The 17,005-nt window shown below is 27.6% G+C and overlaps 1 protein-coding gene across 1 annotated transcript; it reads right to left on the reverse strand.

The window, feature by feature from the left end:
* Window positions 1-268: 268 nt before the first annotated feature.
* Window positions 269-14,913, reverse strand: LOC107163354 (Epidermal stripes and patches). The gene is made up of 2 exons (XM_015510733.2): window positions 14,781-14,913; window positions 269-4,481 (listed from the first exon to the last, which is right to left on the reverse strand). The coding sequence occupies exon 2, from the start codon at window positions 4,448-4,450 to the stop codon at window positions 2,516-2,518; it is 1,935 nt and encodes a 644-aa protein (XP_015366219.2). The 5' UTR covers window positions 4,451-4,481; window positions 14,781-14,913; the 3' UTR covers window positions 269-2,515.
* Window positions 14,914-17,005: the final 2,092 nt, after the last annotated feature.

The following is a 17,005-nucleotide window of genomic DNA, read 5'->3' on the forward strand; positions in this document are numbered from 1 at the left end:
TTTGTATGAATGTTGAATTTTATTTTAGACGAAAGGGCTATAAATTGTGTGTTGTTCGTGTTAATTGTAATTTTCATTAATTACTGTGAGATTAAACACATTTCAATACAGCAGTTTATTTATCAATGTACATTTTAACCTTAAATGTTGCTTTAAAATATAAATTCATTATTAGTGTGATTAATGTAATAATTAATTTTAAATGTTTATTTTATACTACAATTATAAATTTGTGAACTTTCTGAGTAATTATCTATAATATGAGGCTTATTGTTCATTACTTACAGCTTTTAAAATACATCAAATTAAACACACTGAATATATTTATAGTTAAAAAAAAATAAAAGACTGAGACAGAAATTTAATTAAAATAATAATGGCTAATTTAAGTTATCCAAATCATCCAATAGATAGAAGATAGACATGTAATAGGAACAATAATTATATTTTATATCTCATTGCTATCTCCATTAAAAGTAAAAAATAATATTAATTTTATTAATTTTAAACCGAATTTAAAACCAAACATATATATATATATATATATAATCTATTTCAACCATTTAATATTATTCAATAAGTTATAAACTCCATAAAAATTATTAACCATCTAGATAACTATTGCAATCATAATGCATTATGTATGTATGACACTAAGTTAATTTTTCTTATTAATTAATAACTGAATTTTATTTACCTACAAATGTATAATCATATAATCTAGTCAATTTTATATTTATTTATAATTCTTTGTTTCTATGTGTAAACACTTAATTGTGTTTTAAGCTTATTAGTGTTAATTTATTACCTTTGATTATTGTAAAATAAATACTAGTATATTAAAATAAAAAATAAACAATTTGAACTTGGATGAAATTTTATCTTGATTATTATGCTTTAAGTTTTCGATAATGAATACGATACATTCTTGTTACAAACTAATATATAATTTAAGCAACAACAATGAAACGTGATATTTAACAAAGTAATAAATTAGGAGAATTCATAACTACTTTAAAAAGTTATAGATTAAACTAGATCTAAATATCTAATACTGAGATTAAAACAAATCTTTAATTAATATACAATAACGCAAAAACCAAAATAGGATAATTCATTAACATGTACAATTATTAATTGAAACATGTTACAATATTAGCAGATGATGATAATTATTTTAGATTTTATAAAACTCAAGTTTAAGAATTTATTAATGTGCCCAACTGTTGAATGGTAACTTAAATTTGGTTGTTAGAAACATACGACACGAAGATAATTTATGAAAATTAATAGACAGGCGCTCATATATGCTGTAATAGGTAAAGTGGCTAAGTAGTAAATAGAGATATATTATGTCTATAAATGGCCACTACCAATATTAAATGATAGGTATATACAATTTGATGGATGAAATCATTTACATTATATGGATGGTATATACTTCTTATAGTATATACCATAAGGTCTATCATCCATGGATGACTAATCAACCTATCATTGATGTAACCAGGAATTTTCAATGGGAGCTTATAATACTAATAATACATTTCAATTAATTATGTATATGTCCTCTAATCTGCTCTCTTGAGCATACCACTTTTACCTATATTGTATCATTTATTTTTTAAATACTATTAGATTTCTATTAGACAGTGATCTGTTAGCTGTTCAGCTCATTTAATATGTTTGAGAATTGAGATGAATAAGCTAGATAGATAGGTAGGTTCCTCAAAACATAGTTTCATAAGTCTCAGGCCCTATTTTCTATGTGTACCGTGATACACAATGTGGACCACGAATGTACACTTTTAGTGTGCACTATGATTTTAATGTGTCTGCACTAGGGTCTACAAAATAAAAATTACATAATATGCCAGCTACTAGAAAATATGAGTATTTCCTGAATTTTGTTGTATGATTTGATTGCATTGTTCAATTATGATATAATTGATATATATATATTATATATGTAATACATTCAACATTGCTTTTTCTGAGATAGTAGTGCATGAAATATTTGTTTAAAGCAGTAAAATAGGTGTGCAGTCCTAAGTGTTACGAATAAAAGGACTTGAATTAGTCCATTACAATAATATTACGTATACAATAAGTCTACAATTAAATTAATTAATAATAACCTAGGTACTCCTCTTTTGTAATTTAAATTTTTGATTGACTGGGGACTTATCAAAACTGTAAATACATAGGCGACTACATAAATATAAATATATAATCGTAACTATGAAACCAATCCTTGACAAAGTATTATAAGACTATATAATAATTTTATAATATCTTAGGCGCCTATAAGTGGCCTTACAACCTTACAGGATACTCCATGTGTACAACATACTAAATTTCTAAAACTAACATAAAATCGTTTTATATATATAAATTTAGTACAGGTGGTCAATTTATCAGTGGATATTTTTGCGCCCCCCCCCCCCAAAAAAAAAAAAATCAAATGTCAAAGCTATTACAATTCCACGGAGGAAAATAATTAGGCCAATTGTATTCACTTTTTATGTAGCAATGGCTGTAACATTGTGTGATGCTGTTCGGTCGATTTTTGTAGGAGTCTGTCCAATTCTTTTTTATTGTAGTAAAACACCAATTCTTTTGGTTTGACGCCTCTAAACACATCGACTACGCTAGGCTTGAGGTTGTAAAAGAACAAAGCTTGTCCTCTGTCCGAGAAATCTTTAGTTAGCATTTCGATGACCTTAGCGGCCGTGAAATCAGCTCCATACACGTGAGAACAGTCTATGACTACCGGCATATCCCGTTTGAGACTGTGTTTTGTAACCAGGTTACGGACGTAATCGGCCGACGGAAATACCAAACACCTGTCCGGGGTCAGCATTAGATACTTGTAACCGGCGCGAGTCTTGTACTCTTGTATGGATATTTTGGGTCTAGCCGCGTGGTACAAGATTGAAGTTAGATTCAGCCCTATGCCGAACAGGACGCCGATCTCTAAGGGCAAGAACAGGCACGCGAAAAAGGTGAACATCCCCGGGATCAGATCGCTCTTCTTGGAGCGGTAAATCGGTTTGACGACTCTCACTTCCACCATGAACACCACTGCCGTTATGATGACCGCTGCCAGACAAGTTTTGGGTATGTAATAAAAATACGGCGTCAAAAACAACAGAGCCACGATCACCAGGATCGAGGTGTACAGCCCGCCCAACGGGGTTCGTACTCCACTGGCGTTGTTCACAGCACTCCTGCTAAACGACCCTGATCCCGGGAAACTTTGCACGAACGAATTCCCGATGTTACACAGGCCAATGGCCAACAGTTCTTGGGTGGCGTCCACGGTCTTGCCGTTGGCGAACGCCTTGCAAATTGATATGTTCTCCAGCAGACCAATCAGCGGCAAAACGACCACGTTCGACTTCATCGTGGACATTATGTCGAAGAAACCTATGGTCTCGTTGTCACGCTGCATCGTGAATTGGGGTAGACGAAATTCCGGAAGACCCCCCGGAATCGTCCCGATGATCTTGTACGGCAATATGAACGTATTATCGTGGTCTCGAGCACTTATGAACATGTAGCTCATTACGGTGCAGCTGATGACGATTATGGAGTTTCTGATCGATCCTATCAACCAGAAACTCTTGTTGGTGTATTTCTGAACGCAGCTCTGTTGTTCCGGATCCGCGGGGCCGATACGGACTTCGGCGATGACCCTCAACACCAACAGAAACACAATGCACCCGACTCCGATGACCGTGTCGCCGTAGTTAATCGTGTCGATATGCCTGTAAAGGGAGCACATCATCTCCCACAGACTAGACCCGGTGCCGTCGACGCCGATCAGGTCTTTTATCTGGGACGCGATGATTAGCAAGGCCACGGCAGATGTGAATCCCGACGACACGGGACCGGATACGAAATCGATGATTATGCCCAGACCGCAGATTCCCATGGCCAGCTGTATGACGCCGGTGAGGAAGCACAATAGGGTGGCGTACTCTGGACCGTAACCGCGCAGCGTGCTATATGTCATCAGCGACACGATGGCCGTCGGTCCCATTGGCACGTCCTTACAGCTGCCGACGAACGTGTAGATGAACGTACCCAGAAACGAACCGTACAGACCGTACTGTGGTGGTAGACCCGCCAATCCGGCGTACGCCATTGACTGCGGTATGACCGTCAACCCGACAGTCACGCCAGACATTATGTCACCAAGTGCGTCTTGGACCGAGTAACACGGTAACCAGTTCAATATCGGTACCCGGCGCCGCAAGTTCTTCATGGCCACTGTCCTGCGGAGTTTTTGCTTCGCACAAAGACATATTCCCTGGACAGTTTCCACAGTGCTCGTTTTCCGACTGGAAACGATTTCTTCTACGAGTATGAAGTCGTCGCTACCCAACGAACACTTATATGTATCGTCGTGACTATTCATCGAGGAGTTTGTATCTCTGTCCGGCATGGCTGATAGATTTTAATTAATAAAATTTGTTCTGAAAAAAATAAATACAATGCATAGTTAAAAATTTGTATTCATCCTTATTATTTATATTTGTTACAGCCTATTATATAGCATTAATTATGAATAATTGTCTTTAATGCTTTAAAGTAAAATGAGTAATTGAGGTATATCCTACAGAGTACCTATACTACATATACGAGTATACACACCCGATACTCAACTCGAAAGTAAGATGATTAGATATACAATTTTAAAATATGAGATTAATTATTATTCTTAAATTTACTAAAGTAAAAACCTTTATTTCAAATAAAATAACATAATTAAACATTTACATCATTTACTGAATAAAAAAGCCATTTTTAGTGATTATATAATGTCATAATGATATTAATGAGTGATCTATTTAACGAAGACACTTATTATTACTAAAAGTGTTAATGTTGTTCAAACTATTATTATTTTGTTTTAGACGATTTAAGTTACTACAAAACGAATTTTTAAATACTTTTATCTAACAATTAATGTTAGAATTTATTTTACTTTTTTGAATGATAACGTACAATTTTAATTTCATCTTCCAAAGCAAAATATTTTTCTGAGTACCTACCTATTTCGAATTTAAACGAGTGTAATAGCTTATGAGTTATGAGTTATAATAACGTATTATAACTCATAATTATTATTAATAAGTATTAAGTACGAAGTAGGTACCTATTTAAATTTGAGATACGCTAAGTGAAGTGGAAAGTGGGTTCTCTGCTACACATCTTGGCTAATATTTACAAACTGTAAATTACCTATACTTATAACTAGGGCTCGGATGTTCTTGCACTAAAAATGTTATACAATTGATTGCATTATTGCTGTGAAAAAAACCCAAAATTGCACTTAAAAATTGCAATAAAAAAATATTTTGTACCAAAAAAATAAAAAAAATATATATTAACAAATTATTTTATGAAATGGATTAAGTCATTTTATTAAGTAATATTATAAAGTTTTATTAGATAGATTTTAAACGAGTAGATAATAAAAAAGATTGTCAGATGCCATCAAAATCTGGTAAATTGTGCGGTCTTCTTATTTTTTCAGAAATCTACAAATAATTTTAACAAAATTTAAAACTTTTTATTTAAACTATTTTTGATTTGTTTTTTAAAAAAAACCTTACCTTATCTTAAAAATTGTTGCACTGTATAATCTAGCAAAAAAAAGTGAAAACATAAAAAAATATATAAAATTGTATTGAAAATGACGACAATCATCAAAATTGCAATAAAATTTAAAAAAGGTCAAAAATTGCAAAAAGTTGCACTTAAATTTTTTATATATTAATTGATACTCGTTTGAAATAAATGTATAACTTACTAGCAACGAATCCGAATAGTAGAAAAAAATTGCAAATGCAACAACATCCGAGCCCTACATATAACAGTTATAACTCATTAAGTACCGATCTTAAACTCGACTTTTATGTATTACACTTAGAAAACTATTCTCCTTTAGAGTTTGTTTTTATATTTTAATTTTACATATACAACCTATACAAATTACTAATTAGCACAATCAGTTCACCAATTTTATAATAGATATGTATAACATCAAACATATGATGAATGTAGCAATCTATATTAGTGACTCATCAACTCTTGGCTATAGTGATTAACTTTTAATTATTATTTATATATTTTATATTTTTTTAGAGGATTTGGATATTAGTTTTGTAAAAGATACGGCACCACTTCCTTTTTAGCGTATGGTTAGGATTTTCTAGGAATGTAAAAATGGAATGATATTTTATGAGATGAGGGTTAGGATAATTTGGTGTCGTTTGTGGAAACGTGCCTTGACATATGTAGAATATTGCGCTTCCTCTTAACAGTTCGCATATGGATCTTTAGAACATAAAATTAAAACCATACATAGGTTTGTCATTAAAAATACTAAACATTTAAAATTTGGTAACGGTAAAAAGTAACTTTTTTCCAAAAATGTTGTTTTTAACGACTATAGCAATATTTTTTTTTTTCAAAAATATGAATACTTTTTGATCTGAAATAATGAGTGTCTTACGTTAAATAGATCGTTGTACGTATCTTCACATATATTTTTCACAAGTAGGTATGAAAATGGAATATATTTTAAAAAAATATCTAAAAAGCTTTTGTGAGGACATCGGAACAGACTTTTAAAATACGGAACTTTCTCGTATAAGACTGGACGTAAATATATAAAACTGGTCATCCTAGTTACTACGCTTAACCAATTTATTATTATAGGCGAAGGAAAATACTAAAACATTTAGTTTTATTTTAAAGTCGATGCAATATATATAGGAGTGTGCTGACAATATTAGAATACTGCTTTAATTTAATTTTCAATGAAGTTTTAAGGTTTTTAATCGAAAAATATGGTCTGCTTAGTTATACATTTTGTTTTGTCAAAATAATAATGTCTAAGATTATAATGATAATATCATATTCAGATATTCAATCGTGACTATGCCTAAAGGCTATAATACATATTAATATAAATTTAATATGTATATTAAATAAATATTTTACATGCACATTTTTAATGATTATAATGTTAGATGTAAGCAGGTATTTAATTATTCTTTTAATTTTTTTAATTTATTGATGATTTATTTTAATGAAAAAACATGTGATATAGGTAGGTACCACATATTATAACGTATATAACACATGAAATAGTAGACCGTATACAAGAATATCCATAATTTATTAAATCATTAAATATAAAAAGACATTAAACGGTAGACTACCAAAAAGTCTGCGATTAAAAAGTGTGAGGCATAAAAAGTCAGCGGCAAAAATCTCCTGTAACTACCTATAATAAGGTTAAAAAAAATATATGCACAATTATTTACGTTCCAATTTCCAATTATTATCGATATACATTTTAATTTAATTAATTACATGACAAAATTAATAGACTGTAGGTACCAATATCGGCAACATCATGAATTGTTAGTGATAATTATGCAAGGTACGTAAGGCGTGTAATAAAAAGACTTGACGAATAAAAAAATGAAAAATTGTCTTAAATTGGTATAAGTTAAACTTACAAAAAAATATAAATGTTTAATAATAAATAGTAGGATTTACTTATGTCTGAAACTTCTCAAAAATAATACTTTGAAAAAGTTATTCAGATTCAAATTAATTTACTCAAAAACGTATTGATATTTTAAATAGTAGTAAACAATAAACGGCTTAACTTAAATAAAAATTTTTTTTTTTAAATAAGATTTACAAATTGGCTATTTTGATTTTTTTTTTATTGAATATAATATAATTTTTAATTTTAATTTTCAATAGTACAAAAAATAATAAAACATTTTATATCGTAAAATTTTACTACTGATTAAAACAAAAGATATTTAATTTGTCAGGTCTTTCTGTTATAGTTTTATAGACAGGGATGTAGTGGAGGGTATGCATGAGTATGCGGTGCATAGCCACTTTTCAATTTTTTAAAAGAGAGCATAGGTACTAAAGAAAATAACTTGAGACCGGAAGTATGCGCTGAAAAAGATGCGTATCCCCACTTCACAAAAATTGTTTTAAACTAGCTGACAGAACTTTTATTATATTATGTATTAGGTAAATAAATATACTTTATAATAATATTAATTACATTGTTAAAGTTATTATAATTTAAATTCAACTTAATAAAATAATAACAAATTATATGTTATTAATTTATATAAATGAAAGGAGGTGGAGGTGGAGGGGTTGACGCAGGCCGTAACCAGACCAAATTTTCTGGTGGGGCAAAGCAAACTTTAGGGGGGCGTTATATATAAAACAATGTCTATCTAATATTTTTAAGGGGGCAACGCCCTTTCCCACCGTGGCTACGGGGGCCTGGGTTGATGACAAAAGCTGCCACATATGTAGCATACTCATTACTCACAAATAACTTTAGGACTGCATGCCTGTTTATAGATATTTTATTGTATAACTGTATATTAGTACGCTATACATTTGAAATTTGAACTCTGATGGAGCATATGTAGCATATGCAATATAGTTAAATACTATAAATTGTTATCATTATATATATGAATGTTGTTTTTGAATAAATAATTAAATCGATTTTTTTACATAAAAATCTAATAATTTTATTATATAGAGACATTTTTTTATAAATAAATTATTTTTTATATTATTTTATAATATGTATAGTATAATCTAGAATTATTATAATATTTAAGCCACACGCTTTTTTACCCTGGTGCCTGGACTATATTTTTGCAGACTATTCACCGCAATTTACATTAAGTACATGATAAAGTTTTTTTACAAGGATTTGGTGTAAATGCCAAATGGTGCTACAAACGTTTATTAGTTACACCGAATATTGATGTAATTTATTAATTATTTAATTATAATGCTTGCATAGGTATTTGTAAAATGTCACTCAAATACAGGGTGTAACAGAAAGATATGACAAATGAAACATATAAAAACATAAAAAATTCTGTCATATCTTTCTGTTACACACTGCAGTAAACCAAATTTAAATAAAACCTTATAGAATAATTATTAGGTACCTATCTAGGTACTTCTGGTATCTATAATGTTTAATTATAGATAAAAATTAAAATAAAATAAATTATAAATTATAAAATAGTTATAAGTTAAGCGTTTATCGGTATAGAGGAAACATATATAAGTCAATAATTATTTAATAACCAATTGACAGTTATAGGAAATCTACGAAGATTAATTAGATTTTAATACTTATACTTATAAGTTATAAGTTATATGCATACAGATTATGAATTATACCTACTTTATTTACTTTGAGGACATATACATTCTTTTTTATGCATATATCATATTATGCTATATGACCAATACTCAATTAAATTTTAGTATTTAGTAACAATAATTCACATATAAAAAATTGAAAATAATCTCAAACCTATTGGTAGGTACCTTATATTTTTATTACCCAGGTAAAATATATTTTCTCATATCATAACGAATAATATTATCGTACAACACGTCATCACTAACAAATAATCAAAGATTTGAAATTTTTAAGCTATATAGGTACACGGATACTAATTTCATGGGTAAGTAACAATAGTAAAGAACAAAAAAAATATAACTATTAAAAAATATTAATATTGTATATATATTATGCATATATCTATGTAACTATATTAGTTTGAATACAATGAAAACAATAAATGTATAGTCATAATACTCATAACATATCTAGCACATTGCATGGAATCTACATCATTACAATTAAAATATATTCAGCATTCAGTCATAATTAAAAAAACAGGTATGTGTGAGAGAGAGAGTCTGTGTATTGATTTTATAGTTATATTTATATTTACAATTTATGATAAGTAGGTTATGACAATGAGACTTGTGGATACATATAAATATATAATATATAAATATTAGGTATACGTATACCTACTTGCTCTACTTATTGTCATTAAATAATCTTATAATTTTATTTTAGAAAAATAATACTTTATATTATATTATATTATACCTGTAAACTATTTTAGTAACATTTTGATAATAGGTGGGGACTAAAAAGGTGCTTAAAAGGCGGCTATTACTTGCATCCCTATATATATATATTATAAGTATTCAATCAAACAGTAACTTGCGTCTCATTTTAAGAACACAAATTGGCAATATTATTTCTTATACCTGCTAGCGCATTATCTAGTAGCGTTTTTTTAAAACGAGACGCAAGTTTCCGGCTTAATTTACCAATGAACCGATTTACGATTGATCATAAAATATTTACAGTATTTAAACACTTAATAGTTAATATTGAAGATAATATTTTTGGTGTGTTAGAGTGATAAAATAAAATTCTGCCATACGATTGTCGTAAAAAATAATTTCCGAGCCCAATTTAAATCTCTGAAAGGTCTGAATCACTAAATGTTTTGAAAGGTCTGCAATTACCTAACATCCCTACCTGATACTCATATGCATATAGTGTGATGAATTTATATTGGGGAATTCAATATTAAATCATTGTATGCATAAAATAATTCTGAATTTAAGTGAGAAGACGAGGATTTAAGATACTGGGGCTTATCATTGGATATTATTATGTACCTATCTATGCTAAATTATAATTAAACATTTTTTTGTAAGTGGTTTAATTTTTAAAATATTTGGCTCTTTTTGAGCTATTTATAGACGGTTGAAATTTACGTTTCTGAGTGAATAGTGAAAATAGTCTATTAGCAAACAATAGCTCTAAGGTCGATCTTAGATCTAAGAATATTTTATTCGTAATTTATTTTAATTAATTTAATTAATTTTAATATATATATATTTTGAAAATTATTATAACCTAACCATAGTAAAATCAATATGTAATAATAGTGATATAAGTACTGAAAAATCTCTACTTTCGATAAAGTACAAACTAGTTTCAATAATTTTCCTACCTAAAAGTGAAGGAACAGATTTTAGATTTTCTTACTGCTGCATAAAAAGTGTCTTCAGACAAAAAAAAACAACACGTAATTATTATTTAATCGTCCACTTAAGAACATTTAAGATCCCAAAAGACCTAAATTCTTATATTTGTTTAACCAATTAAGCTGAAACAAGTTTAAAAAATCTAACTTTCTTCAAATTAATATTTTAATATTATTGTTCATGGTTAGTAGGCTTTAGGACTAGGTAGATAATTATAATATTTACCTGCCCCATATGAAATATTTGTATAATGGGTACCTATAGATACGTATTGATAATTATAATATAATATATACCACAGGCAACGTTTATTACTTTCTAGCCACACAATGATTAACTTTCTCAACATGAATCAAACGTTTAATACCACTGAACAGGTAGATATTATAAGTTTAAGTAAAAATAATTTGATTATCCTAAGAGTAAGACCTAAAAAAGTTTAGATAACAATGCACAAATGCACTCTTGAATGCATTAATAGACACACAGGCATAAATTCTTAATATCAGGCACGTACACAGAATAACATTTCAAGGGGGGGGGGCTTACAAAATATAGCAATACAAATTTTACAGCAACATAATAAAATAATTTCTTCTTACTTACTCATTATTTTTAATGTGACAATTATCATGCTCAATATTCAAACTTTATGTTTGTTGTTATTAAATTTACTAAATGTTTTTTACATTTGTTCAGTGTTCAAAAATAAGTATATTTAGGAATTATGAATACTAGAAACAATAATAGTAATAATAATAAATAAAACTTCAAATAATATGTATTACGAATAGAACAGAAATCTATTTGATAATTATATGCACATACAATTACTTAGGTATATTAAACTTTTAGGTAGATAGAAGAAAAAAGTCTACAAAACGTTTGGTACATAAATTTTGGTTTCAATATTTTCAATATTACTCGATTCATTTTCAGTTTCTTTGTTATTTTTAATTTTTTGTACACCAAAATTAAATAATGATGGTTGTGGTTACAATTATAAAAATATTTTATAATAATAGGAATATAATTAATTTAATTTAATTATCAAAGAAATAATTTCGGGGGGGAGACACCCCCCCCCCCCGTTTACGTGCCAGCTTAATATATATATACTTATAAATATATATATATATTTTTATCAACTACTAAGAATACTTAGGTACCTACATTCAGATAATTTTTGAAAGTTTGTGACAAATATACCTATATTCTTATCGTAATAACTGCATATAAAATATACAGCATACAAAATTCTAATATGTTCATTATTATTTATAAATAGACAATAATTATATATACATATACTTTGTATATATACTGTGTTTGTCTGGGTATTCACGAAAACAGTGTTCACAGGAAAGGTAAAATTGTTGCGCAAGAAAAACTTTATAGGCATTTATGATTTAACATTTTAGTCTCATCCCCGCAAATCGAAAACAAAATATGTATAGGGCACTGATTAATAACTGAGTTATAGAAATGATACAGTGGCGCCGAGTACGCACTTAAGATGGTACATTTGAACATTTTGAATCACCTAAAATTATGGATGGGTGGGTTTTGGGTGGTTATAAGTAAAAATATTGAACCAAGATAGTTAATACTATTACTGAGTATTACTATAGTAACTAGAAGTATAAATTAGGTACTACTTAACTACTTAAGCAGTTACCAGTTACGACGTATTATACCTATAATACTTACCTAGAACCTATGTATTACAGTATTACATATTTATATCATTGCCATATGTCCATATTAGTAGTCTATGACGTTTTAAGTCTAAGTCGCTGTCTCAATTAATTTCTATGAAAATGTAACTTTAATATTAGGTAGGTATATTGTTATTATTTTATATTTACGTAACATTATATGGGTTGCCAAGTATAGTAATGTTGCCAAAATATTGACCCATGGTGTTTACGTCTCTATAATATAGTCTAATACTTTTATACTTGACGATTTGATTGAATATTATGTAAGTATAGCAGGATTATTAATTATCGACTATTGTTAGGCGAAATTTGAAATCGGGGAAATCGGGGATGTGTGGTGTAGAGTTGTGGGTGGGTGGATGGCCTTTGGTAAAAATTGAACCATCTTTTTATAGTGACGGTGTATGAATAAAACTTAAAGGGATTCTTATTTCAATTGCAATCACTTTTTTTTGTTAAATTTAAGTTGAACTAATATTGTTGTTCCATATTTTTAATTTTTTTGAGTTTGACTGTTCCAATTTTTTAAAAAAAATATATAAATTTAAAATATAAAGTTATAAATATAATATACTTATAGGATGTTTAATAATAATAAAAAAACAAACATAGATTAATTAAATAAATTATAATTTATCAGTTAAACATGATAAATTTGAGTAAAATATGTATTTAAATAAAAATATATCACCATGTTTTATTTTAAATTTTAATACGTGAAACTATATATTGATATAATATAAATATTATATTTATAGGTATAATAATGTATAGTAGCATCATAAATTCATCAATTTATGTACAATTAATTGCCTATGCACAATCTACCTATTATTAGCACATTAAATGTATAGACTGAAGACTGTAGTCACACGAAATGTATATGAATTTGTAAAAATTAAGTTTGTTTAAATAATATTATCAGAATATTTAATTTCTTCTCAGTTCTCGGAGTCGGAGTAGATAGCAATAAAAAACTTCGATAAACATAGAATCACATGTATGTATATACATTCTAGGTGTTATTATGCTCCTTCATAATTTTGTTTTCTATGAAAAACAAATTATGTATTTTTTTTTTAATTTGAATCAACTGAATGAGAAAACACATAAAGACATTATATTAACGACTCAACCAAAACAATAATTTTAACTGCATATACAATATGATATATATAATGCATATTGTATATAATAAAATGTGATATAATGTAATTTTTTCAATATGTAAATACTTTATTTTACCAGGTCATTTTATAATAAAGGCATCCATCAAACTATTTTAAAATTATATGTGATACAGCCATACGGGGCTACAATTGATATGCGTCGGGATGTCTTTTTTTTGTAAGTTTCTGTTTACAGCTGTTGTCGTATTGAGGTAAATGGCGGTTCATGATATATTTTAACAATGTGACAGTTTAACAAGAAAAAATAAAACTATATGAATCTAAAAAATACCCTTCCAAATTTAATTATATTACTATAGTAATTTAATTTATAACTTATCTTATAATTGCCATATCGTCTTATTGTCAATACTAATTTCAACTACACTACCTACAGTAAAATTAATATGGGTTTTGGCAATAGCAGTCGTGTATATATTTCTTGTACATTATGACCTTTTTAAAAAAAATTTCAAAAATACTTAGTATCAAAGTTTTCGGTAGAAAACTTACAGTACATATATATGTTGTAAAATTTTCTATAATGTAATTTCTAAGCCTGATAGAAAAACACCATTTAATCAGGACAGAAGGTAGGTATTGTCGTATTGGTCATAACTACCAATAAAGTGTCATATCTTTAGTTGCCTTTTTTGCATATTCTTAATATATCAAATGCATTGGTACTTAATCAAATTGTATTGCATATAAAGTATCCTAGCCATAATAGCTAGTAATAAGCCATAATGCAATTTATTGTTTTATTAATGATTTATTATATACTGATATAGAAATTGAAATTTAATAACAAATAATAGATTTAGTATAATATAAAAGCTGCCTACCTAATAATTCTAAACGCTTAAAATCATTATAATTTACTTAAGTTATTGTATAAAAAAGAAAAAGAATAAAATAAATAAATAAAAAAACTTACTTTTACAATAACCTCCGATGGTTTAATTTTAAGGTATGTAACTGAAAATATAGTGACGTGCCCATTCAAACGTATACTCTAAACGTCTTCTGAGTGTACCTTTTCATACCGTCGAACATCAAGCTACTCTCCCCTCCCGTTTCTATAATAGAAGAATCAAGAATCCACCAAGTCCAGTGTGGCTAGGTCAGAGATATTTCCTATAGAAGTTTTAAAATAAATTTGATCATTAAAAGTTACATTATAAACTAGTTAATTTATAATAGCGTACCTACCTACATTTTATTATAATTAATACATTTTACCTTCCATGAAATTTTTTTATACAATTTAATTAAAAATTGAAGACCTCAACAAACAAGGAATTGAAATAAAATTAGATGAAAATAAAATTTACTATGAATAATGCAGTTAAAAAAAATTCATATACATAATTTAACGTATTATACCTATTTTAATAAATTTTGGTTAAGATTCGCGAACATCCTTCTTGAACATCTTCGAAATCCAAAATATATTCTGACGTAAACAAAAAAAAAATACTATAATTATTCCCATATTATTTACATTTAACCACATACGCTAGATAACAAAGTAATTTTTAAATTTTTTATATAATTTAATTAATTTATATTTTCCAAATTATTTTCAATCCAATATTTTAAATTTCAAAACTAATCGATAAATACAGTATTATAGATAAAACAAAATGTTTTTTTTCAACTAACAACCTAATAGTTTTTTATGTAAATACTCAGTGGTATATCAAAATACAATAATACATTTATTTCCTTGGTTTTTTTCAGCCTAGTTAATTACCTAATATTCTTTTTATAAGGTGCGTAATTTAAAAATAAAACATAAATGGATACGCACCGTTCTTGGCGTATTACGTTTTACATATACATATAATTATATAAATACTAAAGATTTTCATTTTTAGAATTTAATTTTTATCCGTCAAACCAAATATTATTTTATTGCAAAATGTTTTTTCTAATCTACAAAATTTATAATATTTATAAATATTAAATAGCAATGAAAGTTTTATAAATATACAATAAAAAATAACGTTTCAGCAAAATATAGGTATTGACTTGACTTTCATTAGAAAGAGGTTAAATTATGACTTCGTTATGCTGAATAATATTATTTTATTGGCTATACGTCAAAATAAATATAACTATATTTTTAAGATAATATTTTTGAAATTACTGTAGGTATACAGTATGCACAATATACTTAAACATTTTACATTTTTGCATAACACGTTTAATATTTGAAATAATCGAAAAATATATTACCTAAGTAATAGGTATATAGAGCATCAGTTATTTTTGTGTAGATAAACATGTATACTAGCTATTAGAAACATTGGACCATATAACATACAATAATTTCAGTAAATTTTAAATATTACTTATTCATAAAAGAATAGTTTTTTTTCTTTTAATTATGGAACTTTTTTTCTTATCTTGTCACCGAACTCAGGGGAGGATTGTCTTTGCTCTGCTTTTCCGAATAGTAATGGTACTACACGTTTTAGCTATTATTGGTGAGCTTTTAGGATGTATCTCATACTTATATATGATTTTTTTTTATTATTAAGATTTTAACCAAACATTATAATAAAACTCATAAGCGATTAAAATTAAAATTCATAATGAATTACTTTATTATACAAATAACTTTATATAAAAATGGTTAGATTATCGAAAAAACTTTAAAATAGTTTGTTTATTAAATAGTTTTCAATTTATCATATTGAAATACATCAACAAAAAAATAAATCAAAAATTCAAAATAATGTTATTCTTTAAAATTTTGAAACTAATGTATTGACCTAGAAGTTCATAATATATGTAAAAGGTTTTTCAACTTCATTGTACAATTATAACAAATTATAGCAAACCAGACATTTTTTTTTTATGAGGAATAAATTACAAGCATTGTATTAACCTGTAGACAAGTCTGTTGAGTCAAAATTGAGGACGCCCAACCCGCATGTGTAAATGTGTTGTCTCCGTCGTACAAGTGCGTAGCATAGCAAATTTTACGTTCAGCAGATCACGTTTATCTCCGTTATTTTAAAATTTAGAGTGAATTGACCTATTATAAAAATTAAAGGCAAGATTATTACCGAGTGCATCTCATAGACTTTTTATTATATTTTAATTTTAAGGCGAGTTATAAGTATTTTTAGATATAAAAATTATTTACAATTT

The sequence above is a fragment of the Diuraphis noxia genome, unplaced genomic scaffold, assembly GCF_037042655.1.
Source record: "Diuraphis noxia isolate RWA-SAM2 unplaced genomic scaffold, SU_Dnox_SAM2 contig0002, whole genome shotgun sequence".
Lineage (NCBI taxonomy): Eukaryota > Metazoa > Arthropoda > Insecta > Hemiptera > Aphididae > Diuraphis > Diuraphis noxia.